The sequence below is a fragment of the Tiliqua scincoides genome, chromosome 1 (genome assembly GCF_035046505.1).
Source record: "Tiliqua scincoides isolate rTilSci1 chromosome 1, rTilSci1.hap2, whole genome shotgun sequence".
In the NCBI taxonomy this organism is placed as follows: domain Eukaryota; kingdom Metazoa; phylum Chordata; class Lepidosauria; order Squamata; family Scincidae; genus Tiliqua; species Tiliqua scincoides.
Genome location: NC_089821.1, coordinates 139,030,220 through 139,043,605, shown reverse-complemented (window position 1 = coordinate 139,043,605; position 13,386 = coordinate 139,030,220). Strand labels below are relative to the sequence as shown.

Here is a 13,386-nt window from a genome sequence, read left to right as displayed (position 1 = left end):
TTTTGACAGGCTTGGGGTATGATGGTTGTTACTTGGATATTATACCAATTTAGTGGGAATGCCTGCACCACTAAGATTGCCTTGTTATATATCTATTTTCCATCAACTATCTTTCAGTTCTGCTGAAATAATTGTAATTAATCCTTTTGCACATGGCAGGAAAGAAAATGTAAGTTTTCTTTGGACTTTGGAGTATAAAGTGGGTCCAAAGTCCTGTTGAAATCATTATGATGTTCTTGGAGTTCTTGGAAATCATTATGGGCAGGAGGTCTGGTCTAGAGGGTAGAGCCTCTGTTTGCCTGAAGATAACATCTGAAGGTCGCCAGTTCGAGGCCACCGGCACCGTGAACGGCGAGACCTTGAAGCAGCTGGCAAGCCGAGCCGAGTTATGCTGAGTTATTCCACTTGCTCTTTGGCCGCTGTCAGCCTGTGTGGGAGGCAAATGGAGGCCAGAATGTGATACCAGATCATAAAAGATCCATCTGAAATGTTGTGGTTCTTGAAAGACAGAACCTTCTTCAATTGTAAAAATCCCTATTGGGATTTAGTATAGCCTGCCTATGTAAACCGCCTTGAATTAAAGTCTGAGGAGAAGTCTGAAGACCAAGAAAGGCAGTATATAAATACCTGTATTATTATTATTATTATTATTATTATTATTATTATTATTATTATTATTATTATTATTATGGATGATTTCTTGGATGTTCTTGGATGGTTCTTGGATGTTCTTGGAAATCATTATGATGTTCTATGCACCGCATAACGGTGCACGCGACTGCATCTTTAACAGACACACTGTACCTTAAGCCCCCAACATATGTACTGGTTTTGCTCCAGAGGTCTGCCTGGAAATCGGAATGTATGTAGCTCCAAATAGCCAGCTTCTGCTGGCCCAGTGATATTGCACCTGTCCAAAATCAGCACAAAGGACATATTATATTTATGCAGAAATGCCAACGTAGCTTCCTGTAACTTGGACACCAATAAATCGGACGTCTGTAACTTGAGGAGCCAATGTACCTCTTGGTTTTTCTTGATACAACGTATGCTCATTTCAGCCAAGAATGTGTAAGCTCTGGACCTTTGTTGTTTTGCGGTCCAACCAGACTGACCTTTGAAACCCAAAAGTTTGGAAAGAACTTAGTTAATGTGCATCAACAAACTTGCAACATTATTTTTATATATATGTGCTAAGCGAACTCTGTTTAATTGATTTTTCCACACTGTACACTGAGAAATAGGATTTTTATAGCTATTGAATAATTCAGAACACTGATTCCTAAGGCAAAAAAAATGGGCATGAAATAAGCACATAATTATCACTGCACCAGAGGTCAAAAGGGCAAGCTGGCCTTAAGTTCATCATGCGCTGGGGCACCTGGACTCATTGCAAACCTCGGTTACTGTGGAGTATTACCCTTCTGAAATATTATTACCAAAGCAGGAAAAGCACTGCTAGGCAGTTTGCTGCAAAAGAAAGGAGAAAGTGTTAATTTTTAAGCAAGTTTGACAAAGATTGAGTTTCATATGACAAATACTGTCAGCAAGACAGGGTTCTGTCAGTGGAAGAAGTTTAAACATTAACAATTTCTGTCAGGCTGTTGACACAACCATGGCAGACATTTCCCAAGATGCAGAGATGACTGCTGGCATTTGTCAACAATCCTGTCACAGTGACAGCAATAAGACCATGTCTGGAAATGTGACAGTTTGGGCTTTGCGCTCCCCTGAGCATTGGCCCAGGTGTTCAGAGAAAGTGTGGGAAAAACCCACATTTCTGCATTGTCATTCGAACGCCGGGAAAAAAAAAAAACACAAGAGGAAAATGAGCTGTCACTCCTATTCCCATGATGCTCTTCTGCTTAGCATAACTGTACTCTGTGGCCCAGGGTCCACTGGTCCATACGCTGACAGATAATTAAGAAAGCAGCAGCTTTTTCTAGACGGCTCTTCTTCATGATTTGCATTTTAGCCAGAGGCGACCAGTTATAAAAAAAACATGATGGAAAGATGGTAAGAAGGCAATTAGATGGATGGATGGCTGACTGACAGCTCTCTGGTTTTGCTATTCCAGATTCCATCGTACACAGCCTGGGCTGGCAGTTTTCTGCAGGAACTAACTTTTGCACTTTTTAAAGCTGATAAATGTAGGTCTATATATAGCATGATATAGTGTCATACAAAGGATTTTCTTTTTTACATTTGCCTGAAATAAACATTCATCATTTCCTTCAAAGCCTCCATTCAATGTTGTTTTCATGATTTAATCGTACCTTAAAAGTAACGTTATTTACCTTTTTCCGTCTTTTGCAGGGCGTGGGATTGTGCTTGTGCAGAAATGATTTTTTTTTTTTAAAAGACCCAAGAAACTGGTTAAGTAGACGCAGAAAAGGGTAGTCAAGTGAAAGTTATCTAATCATTGGTGCTGATGTTTGGCTGCCTTATTTCTGTTTCTGCAAGCCTGGGTAAAACACTGATCTATGTTAAGAGGGGGGAAAAAAAACCTACCTTCTGAATTTCCTTCACCATAGACCTACTTCATACTAAGTTATTTATTAAGCAGGAAATAACTTCATACTTAGTTATTTATCACCAAGAGTTATTTTTCCAGTGGATCTAATTATTCTGCATACCTTGTCGTAAAATGCTGTTTTCTCCCAGATTCTATGGCCGAACTAAGTCATTGTTAGCTACATCTACTACACGTTAGTACAGCAACGTGGATCTGATGTTTGACTGTGTATGTTTAAAGCCAAAATATGCTTTCTGTTTGTTTGTTTTAAATATTTCAGAAAATCACCATACTGTTCTAGAAACTGTACTATATTTATCATGAAAAATATAAGCAGGTTTTTTGCTTTTTTAAATCTCTGCCTTCCTTAGGGCTTACTTACCTAGTACAAATAATTATGTCCTGTTAAATGGCTTTTTTGCAAGGACTTTTTTTTTTTTAAAGGCACTGTCAGGTATCTCTTTTTATTCTGATATTTGTTTGTGTTATTTAAAAAAATAATTCGATACATGCCACTTTTCTGCTATGAATGGCATTCAAGGTGCTTAACACCATGATATGAAATCTCAAAACAGTAATGGCAAAAATTTAAAACACCATATAAACTAAAAGAGCATACCACTGCAAACAAACAAAATCAGAAGCTGAATAATTCCACTAGCACAAAGCCAACTAATGCCCCAGTTCTGTTCCCCACCACCCTACATGATGCAGTCATGCTGCCGGAGTGCACACTGCATCTGATGATGGGGAAATGACCAGATTTTGCCCAGGAGAGGAAAGCACTAGTGTTCCTGCGCGGGGGTGGGGTGGGGAGCAGTAAGTTTCTTCAGGTGCCAGGATGCCAGTGTAAAGCGCCCCTCCCACATGGCTTCTGAGCCGGTCGCAGCTGTGAAAGCAAAGTGGAGGTGTCTCCTCCACTTTGCTATTGCCTTCCTCAATGGCTTGGAAGCTGAGGGGATGCTTTGCATGGGCATCCCAGTGGCTAAAGAAACCTACTGCTTTGCTCCCCTCCAGGAACACCAGTGGAGGAAAGTAAAAATATTTTTTTAAAAACATACTCCTCAGTAGATTGCCTGGTTGCTGGGTCTCCTTTGACCTACACCAGCTATTTAGCTGGCATAAGTCCGAGGAGCCTCAGGTGGTGGGTACGACATTGCCTATATTCTTAATGCCTTCCAGGGTCCAATCCTGCACCGTAGATCAGTGCAGACTTGTGACAGGTTTGAGTCCAAGTTTCTTGCAGGTCTGAGTAGACCCCCTCTGTGCTGTGAAGGATTACCCCCGGGTAAGGGAATGATTTTTATCCTTTATATGGAGAAGACCTCTGCAACTATCACCCCCCTCCCCACCACAGGATGCAGCAGTTGCCATTTTGGCACTGCTGCATTGTTCGGGGGGCAGGGTGGGGGAAGGACAGGACACATAGGGTCCAATCCTATCCAGTTTTCTAGTGCCGGTGCTGCTGTGCCAATGGGGTATATACTGCTTCCTGTGTTGGGGAGGCAGTCACAGAGGCCTCCTCAAAGTATGGGAACATTTGTTCCCTTACCTTGGGGCTGCATTGCGGCTACAGCAGTGCTGGAAAGTTGGATAGGACTGGGCCCTTACTCCAGTGGAGAAGGTAGTGAGGAGGCATAAGGACCTCCCATGGAAAGAGGCATAAGGACATCCTATTCATAACACCAGGACTGAAATGTCCCTCTTTCTGGCAAATAACTGCTGTACTTCAGAGGTTGGGCTTCAGATTCAGATGATAATTGGAGCATATGGGAAATTTCCAATTCCCAAATCATTTACAGGATTAAAGGTGAGGCCAGCACCTTGAATTGAGCCTAGAACCTAAGGGGTAGCCCATGTAAGTGACACAAACTTGGGGTAACATCCTCCCCTTAAGTCCAGGTTGGTGGCATCAGGGATTAGCCAGGTTGGGTACTGCCCACAGACTCAGACCCCTCAGAGGATCCCTCAAACCACACTGACTTTTCAGTATCAGTTGCAGCAGTAGTACAGGGGGTACAGCAGTAGTAGTGCAGTTGCAGCTGCACAACCAGGGGACAGGGAAAGGCACCGTGGAAGGTCCCTTGCAAGGCTTTTCCAGTCCAAGAAGACGGTTCCAGAACACCCCCAAACCTGACACTGGCGCTGGTTAAGGAATGGATAACTCTGGCTAGATCAGACCTATTTAGGAAAGACCGCAGCTGAGGATGATAAAACATAGTCCTTGTCACTGTTGGCAAAGCAGGCCTTGAAGCAAGAGGCACTCCAAACTGCGAGTCAAGGAGAGTGTGACCCCACTCAGAAGGTGTGGAACACCTAATTCCAAACCAGTTGAATACCCAAGCAACAGCAGATTAAGTTTCAGTTAATTCTCTCCCATCTAGTCCCATACAAATGTCAAATGCAGGATTTCCGCTGCCTCCCAGAAACAAACAGAACATTGTGTCATTTGTATAGCAATGACCCACAGTGAAGCCTGGACAACTCAGAGCCCAATCCCGAGCTCCGCGCGCCAGCTTATTGCCAGCGCGTAAACATGCCATAAGGCACGTTTGCGAGCCCTGGCGCTGGGCGAGCACTGTTGCTAGCCCGGTGCTGGTCAGCACCGGGCTAGCACTGGGTGCGTGCCCGGCCTCCACTGCTCAGCAGTCGCACAGACCGCCGAGCAGTGGAGACGTAAGCGGGGGAGTGGGGGGAGGTGGGTGGGAGGTGTTCAGGGGAGGGGGGAGGCAGGCAGAGGGCAGGGAGGAGTTGTGGCAAGGAGGCTGGAGGCGAGGAGAGGGTGGGGGGAGGTGTGCCAGCGGGAGGGAGGGAGCAGGGAGGTGGGACCTGTGGAGCTTTGCTCCACTGGATCCAAAGCTTCCAAACAGAGAGGTTTTTTGGGTTGGCGGTGAATCGAGTAGCCTCAAACACACTTCCCTGACCGAATCTCACAGAACAGGTCCATGCAGAACTGTGCCAGTGATTTTTGCTGCTGCAGGTCCAAGTAGAACCCTATGTGCTGTGGAGGCTTACTCTGGGTAAGTAATCAAATGTTTCCTTAGGAACAGAGGAAACTTTCAGGAGTGCCCCCCATAGGATGCAGGATAAACTGTTTTGGTGTAGCATAGGACTGGGATGTAATAGAGACAGGTCCCTGCTCCAAGATCCCTGCCCCAAGGGGCTTACAATTGAGAAACCGACACAAAGGAGACAACAGAACAAGGGAAGTGGATGGGTACTGGAATAAAGAGGGTAAGACTATGCAATTCTGTACGTTTCATGTACTTAAATTGGGTTACAGTAGGGAACTGGGATTGAGGTATGGTATCAAAGGTTTCCCTTTCCAATCATACTTTTTCCACACTGAATCTTATTCTAAAGGGACTTTAGAGACTTGTTCATAATTCAGACTGGGATCTTTCTTTGCACATACAGGTATTATCTCAGACCCCCACAAAGGTATCTTCAATGGCGAGTGATGGATCTAACCAAGATGAGCACATACTGTACTAAGGCATCCTTACTACCTGGAGGCTGAGGGTTTTGTTTTGTTTTTTTGGTGGCAGCTGTTCTTTATTTTCTTTTTTGTTCTTTAAACGGGTTACTTTGATGCAGACTGCATTTACATTTTTTTTTAATTATTTGCAAACCTAAAAAGTTGGTCTCAAAGATACTTAGGAGATCACAGAAATGCAGCATATTAATGTCACATTAGGTCCCTTTGCAAAATAAACTCCAGTTATTTGCATGCCAAATCCTGCAGCGGATAGCCCTACATCCCAATCTCATCAAAGGAATACAGCAGTGGAATTTGCATTCTGCAAGTTGTAACCTCCTTAATGGCTGTTGCCAATGGAACTAGGCCAGTCCATGCAAATGGCCAGCAGCCAGCAATACATGCCAATGAATGCCCTGCTGGAGGAGGAAAGCTGGTGCAGGGAGTTGACTGGAGGCAGGGAGAGGGTTGAATGGGGCAAGGAGTGGGCAGAACAGGGTGGTGAGAGGGACAGTGATCAGGGCAGATTAGGCCCTGGAGTGGAGAGGGTTCAGTGGTGATGATGCATGTCAAATCCTGACCCCCTTTCTGGGCCTGATCCGCTTTCCCAGATCAACCCAGATTTGTGCCAGCGATTGAGCAATTGGTGCTGGCCTGAGTTGACCCATAGCCACTGGGGCTTATCCTGGGGCAAGGGGACAAATGTGAGAAGAGATCTCCAGCAGCGAAAACCCCCCTGCCCCCAGTTGCAGCAGAAGCCATGCTGGCACTGTTGTATCGCCATGTGGGGGGTTATGTAGGATTGGGCTGCTAATTTCATTTCTGTATAAAAATGTTAATCAGTTTCTCCATCTTATATATTGTCAGGATTTATCTTAGCCATTTAGAGATAGATGGGACACTCCTTGTTGTCCATTAGGCAGCCCAAACATTTTTGGCAGCAACTAATACATGATAGTTTCCAGTAAATTCCTCCACTCCAAAGCATCACTGTCAAAGGACTGTGAGTAATTCTGTACCCCCCCATCATATTAATTCCATAACTATAAATCATTCCAGATAATGCTCAACTTTGTGCACCATCCATGAAAAGCAAAATGTAACAAAATAAAAACCCTGCTGTGGCAGACTGACTTTTTCAATATTTAAATGCATTTTTTCTGGCATACCTTGTTCAGTCTAAGGAGTTTCATCTGTCCCAGATTTGCTTAGATCAGTTGTGGGAAATGTTATTTTGAAGCTGTGAGATAATTATATACAACCTGCAAAATCTTGCTAGCATTCTGAAATAATTTGATTTGCCAATAACTGCCCCCACATTTCAAAACAAAAAAGTTGATTCTTGATCCTCAGGGCTGGATGGGGAGGTTTGGGTCAAAAGTGCTTGGCCAACGTGACACCAAGGTTGTCAGACTTCCTACCCCTAGGAACCCCTTTTGACATCTGTTTGTCTGCAAGGAGCTGCAGACTTCTAAGGCACACGTTCTGTTCATATGGGGGATTGACCAGGTTCACTGGCTTCTCCGTTGCTCCACCTGAACTGAAAGTGTGACCTAGGTCTCTTGCAGTCATAGGACAGCCATCTTTTAGGGACACAGTTTCATTGCAGTTTACTCTTACACAGTTTCATTGCAGGCCCCCTGGAAAGCTTCTGAGGACTCCAGGCTCATTTGGAACACAGTTGGAAAACTTTTTTTCCATCAAAAAGAAATGCAGAAAGATTTTCTAGTTTGCAACCTGACATATGTTCATCTCCTTGGAGAACATTGTCTTGGAATGTGTCTTGACAGTCAACCCATGTGACCCAAACAGATAATAGCATTGTTAGAACTTCAAATCATTTAGGTTGAACTTGCATATGGTGGGGGTGGGGGAAGAAAGGGATCACAGCCACTGTTCCTGTCATTTACCTGAAGTGCTTTCAGTAGAAGGTATCAACAGTGCTCTACACTGGTACAACTGTATATGTGTGGCCTCTACAGTGACTTCCAGTGACCTACTGGCAAGTCTAATGGCCATACCTACCAATACTTCCATACGTATTTTTTTTTTTTTTGGCCTCTGAATTGGAAATTGAAGTGGAATCAGGGTATAGAATTCGGTCCTGGAGCTGCCAATTGTTGGTTTCTAGTCTAGTTTAGTTTCAAGGCACAGTTCAAGCGCCATATACAATTAGTAAATTTTTAGACAGTAGCATCTGTGAGCAATTACTTAAGGGGAAAGTTCACATGGAAACAAATCAATAATAGTTAAAGCGTGCAGAGGTGTCACTAGGGTTGATGTCACCCGGTGTGTGAAATCCTGGAATCGCCCCCATAAACCTCTTCCCCTATCAGAACATACAGAATCTTTCGTAATGTTTTTTGTACTAGTGTTACTCATAAATTGTAATTTCTGTATAACATTGAATTTAATGGCAATAGTAGTGACAATCCTATCCAACTTTATGGCATTCATACAGCTGCAATGCAGCCCCAAGATAAGGAAACAAACATTCCCTTACCTTGAGGAGGCCTCCATGATTGGCCCACTCACCACAGGATGTAGCCACACACCTCCTTGCATAGCTGCGTCAGTACTGGAAAGTTGGATAGGATTCGGCCAATAGACACATTTAGGATCATACTGCACTTTATCTAGAAAGAGGATGCATGCCATCTTTCACCTGTAAAATAAATTGCTTTCTTTCTCATTATTTCACATATCTATTACCTAATGCTTTGAGAAAACAAAAGCTCTTGCATATACAGTGATGTCAATTATTTGCTAAATTACATGAATTCCGGGCACATTTAGGGCCCAATCCTATCCAATTTTTCAATGGGGTGTGCACTGCATCCTGGGGGGAAGAGTCATGGAGGCCTCCTCATGGTAAAGGAACGTTTTTTCCCCTTACTTCATGGCTGCATCACAGCTGGAAAGTTGGATAGGATTGGGCCCTTTGAAAACAGAGGAAGCAGTTCTGCGCAAAGGGTGAACATACAGAGTGTATGTACACTAACTATTCAAAGTACAGTCGTTTAATAGTCTAATAGCAATCCTAGGAACCGTAGTTCAGTGAGAGGGCTGATAGAGATCAGCATCTACACTAAATTACAAGTCATGGGATACTTTGGGGGAAGCCATGACAGTTATATTGGTTTCAAACAAATATATTAAATTGGTTTCAAACAAATATAAGAATTGGAAATTTTTTCTACATGGGTGATCTCAGAATTGAACCTACTAGTCTTAAAAAATAAACAACCCCAAACGTATGGGACAAAATGTAAAGGGGTATGCCAGGGAAAAATAGTACAGACACAGAAAAGTCAAGAACAAATTGAGGCAGTGAGATTCAGGAAACTTAACCAGCAGAAGGACGTTTAGGGGGATAACCATGTGATTGCTGTCTATGGAGCAAACTGAACCATTAAAGTTGGCATTTTGAGCAGGCTTAAATTCCATAATTAAAGCTCAGGGGACACCTGCAGAGAGGGAGCTATAATAATCAAGTCTAAAAGACCCAACAGAAGAAAATGTCTCATTATGAGAGAAGTTCTACAGACTAACAATGGTAAAATGATTTTTCCCTCTCTGTCTTCTCTCTCCTTTTCTTTCTCCCTCTCCCTGAATGTTATTACAGCAGCCCCAATGAATATTGATACTTGGCATGCTCACCGTAACTGAATCAATATGAAATATACCCATATGATGTAGAATTTAGAGACAGAATATTAAATTTCCAGAGCTGTGAACTGGTCCATCACCAAGTCCCATTTAGCTTTACTCCATTGTCCATAGACACATACCATTCAGTCAGTGGTGTGACTGTGGTTTCCTCCGACTAGTTTTGTTGCTTAAAGCCCATTTCAAAAGTAATTGCAACACATGGGGTAGTGGGGAACTGGGGAGAACTGAATGAATTGTGCAAAGCTACTGATCGGGTTTTATGAGGATTCTAAGTTGTCTAGTGATGCTCCACAGCTATATCACATGTCTTCGCGCTGGTGCGGACGTGAATGGGGCAACCTGAATCTTAGGAAACTTCAGTGAGGTTGTATCTTCCCATATGATTAGAAGAATCGCAAAAGCTGCAATCCCATGGAAGTTGCCACCTTCAACTTCATATGATTGGGTGGCAAGGCTGTGGTTTTGTGATTTGTTATATTACCGGGAAAAAGGGAGGAAAGAAAATCCACATGGATAACTGTCTGAGCCAAATGTCTTGCAATGTCTTGCACCCCTGCTAACTGGGTAAGAGGCACTCTTTCAAGTGGGTGCCCTTCTTCTTAGCAGGGGGAGAGTAACTAGCCCACCTCACCCCAGCAGTGTCTTTTCTAGTGGCTGTCTGCTGGTGTTCTTTTGCATCTTTTTAGATTGTGAGCCCTTTTGGGTCAGGGAGCCATTACTTATTTGATTTTTTTTCTCTGTAAACTGCTTTGTGAACTTTAGTTGAAAAGCAGTATATAAATACTGTTAATAATAATAATAATAATAATAATAATAATAATAATAATAATAATAATAATAATGTCTCATGCATCCCCCGTCCCCCTGGCTCATTCATTTAGACAAATCTTTAACAATTTAAGGGTGATTTTAAACTTCATTACATTTCGTTTTTTAAACATTTGTTATGATGGCTTGCCCTGCTGCAATTAGTGATTTTAATTGTCTTCTCCTATAAAAGTTTTTAAAATTGCAGTGTAAACCCTCCTGAGCTTTCAGAGAGACAGGGTAAAACATAAATTTAAATAAAATAAAATTTAAATAAAATAAAATAAATAAAATATACAGTTTAAATAAAATTTGCAAAGCTAGTGAGAGAATATGGAAAAGGTTGCAAAGCTTAAAGCAGATGTTGGGTAATACCTGGGTGACAATGGAGATTGCTTCCAAATCAGGTGGTTGTAATACTGATTTCTATATCAGAAATTGAGAATATTTTTTGTTTGTTTTCAGTATCTGTTTACCATTCTGATCCGTTCTGGGGGAAAAAAAGGGCTCTGAGCCAGTGCCACTGATGGGATGCTCTGTCTTCTTCCCTAGTTCCTATTCCAACTACAGCACCTACTCAAATTTAGAAAAAGCAGCTGCAGGACTGCAGTTTATCAGTTTGCTTTACAATGTACATGTTGCTTGTTAAATCTGCCAGTCCTTTGTTGTTTGTTTTTTTCGTCATCTTCTTCTTTTTTTTACTGTAGGAGAAAGTTCTGTCTGGAATGCTTTTGGACATCTTGTTATATCCCATTCCAGAATCTGTCAAACATGCAATGACATCTGGGACGTTGCAGAATACTTCCGTTCGGTTCAAGATCAACAACGCCCACATGGAAGATTTGCTGATTGACTAAGCATTTTACATTTTCAGATGCAGCTGGAGGGTACAGAACATATTACTGTAAAATCACTGTGTTATTCATTCAATCAGTTGGATTTGTGAGTGTTCTCTCTTGAAACCTGGACATTTCTGGTGAGGCATTTTACCAACAGACAGAACAAATTCTGAATTTGTCTAGGAGTTTATCCACAGAATATGTTTCAGTAGAGATAATAAACTAATATTCTACTGATGTTGGACATTATGGATTTTATGGTGAATATTCTGTAGCAAAGAATGGATAGCAGGGTTGACACCTAGCTAGTTAAAGTAGGCACATGAATTCAAGCTCAGTTCTTTTGTGAAGCAATGGGAAATCTGAACTGTTTCTGTAGAATGTGAGATGATGAATGACACCTTTCCATCATCTCAAGGAGAAGTGCCTACTTGCAGTGAAGTGTAGAAATGTGGACACCTAAAATGGTGCTTGTTTGGCTACTTTGATTATTGTGATGATCACTATATTTTTGCCTTCTTTGCAACTAATGGAAGATCAGGAACTCAACCAAAGGAGCTTGATAATCCCTAAGCCGCAATTCTATACACACATATCTGGGAGTAAGGTCCATTGAACTCAGTGGGGCTAACTTCTGAGTAGACATGGCTAGGATTGTGCTGTACAGGCCAAATCCTATGGGCCTTACTACTGGTGGTAAGCATGTACTGCCAGCTGTGGGTGCCATGAACCCAGCACATTTGCAGCACCCAAGGAGCAAGAAGCACCAGTGCTGGGCCAATGCCAGGAGGACCCACCATTGGAGCAGTTGGCTGTACATTTCTTTACTGGCCAGCAGAGCAGCCTTTTGGGTGTGGGGAGGGCATGTGAAAGGTTGGGAAGGGCATGTGGAAGGCTGGGCCAACAGAGCAGCTTTTTGGGTGTGGGAAGGGCATGTGAAAGGTTGGGAAGGGCATGTGGAAGGCTGGGCCAGCAGAGCAGCTTTTTGGGTGTGGGGAGGGCATGTGTAAGGTTGGAGAGCCCAGGGAAAGGCGGAACTGGACATGGGGAGGATCAGGCCCGGGAGGTAGTAGAGATGGTGGCAGCCTCTGCCACTCTATCCTATGTTCCTTTCCTGCCTGGAAAGCCCGACACTAGCCTCCTCAATTCTGCACCTGCTCGATAGGGAGTGCAGATCTGAGGAGACACATTGCCACCAGCTGTGTTCTACCCAGGGTAAGGAAGCAAATATTCTCTTATCCTGAGGAGACTAGAGCGGTGCCCTCAGCGCACATAGGATACAGCAGCAGCCATTTTGGTGCTGCTGTTCCTCTGGGCACTGGGGCAGATAGCTGTTAATATTCTTAAAATTCTCTGCAGCCTTTGAGATGCCACATCCACCAAAGAGAGCTAGGAGCAGTTTTCATTTGAATTTGGACACGGAGGCAGAAAGCTAAGAATGCTTAGCTTGAGTTTACTGAGAATGGGTGCTACTTTGGGATTCCTCTTTCAATCAGCATCCTAAATGGGCCCAGAAGGTTCAATTTTTTTTCATATTTGGAAGGCAGCAAAAACTCAAATGTTATAGCAGGCATTTGACATGATTCAGTGCTTAGTATGTTGAAGCATCTTTCTATTTTTTCTTTAGGACTAGTTGCTGCTGCTGCTGTTTAAAATGATTTCTTTGTTTTACATTGTTTGATTATTTTTATCATTGTATTGAAGCGGTTTGTGTTATCTACTTGGGGTCGTTTTTTTTTTTAATAGAAAAACAGAATAAAAGTGTTTTGAGTGAAATAAAGAAATGTACGGTAAATGAAGTCAGTATACACCTGAAAATCAAAATCTGCTGGGGATGTCCTACTTTGCATGTCACTGGCATCTGAAACAAAGTCAGGGACTATGTGTGGTCTTTTTCTTTGTACAGTTTGTGGAAGTTCCTTCTTAGTGAAGTCAGTTGGGTGGGGAACTAAGCAGAGAGTCACTAGTTGCTCACAATTGCTTCAACTACATTGTCTACTACCTGAAAGTATCATCCACATTTTCTTAAGAGCACCACTATTCATACTGCACATACTCTTAAACCTTGGACACAC

At 42.8% G+C, this 13,386-nt stretch overlaps 1 protein-coding gene across 1 annotated transcript in view; it reads left to right on the top strand.

Annotated features, from left to right (window-relative positions):
• Window positions 1-11,329, top strand: part of LOC136645915 (cysteine-rich secretory protein 3-like) — a 75,305-nt gene extending 63,976 nt beyond the window's left edge. Inside the window, exon 9 of the mRNA XM_066622373.1 lies at window positions 11,180-11,329. Coding sequence (XP_066478470.1) covers window positions 11,180-11,329 — 150 coding nt within the window. The remainder of the gene's footprint in view (window positions 1-11,179) is intronic.
• Window positions 11,330-13,386: the final 2,057 nt, after the last annotated feature.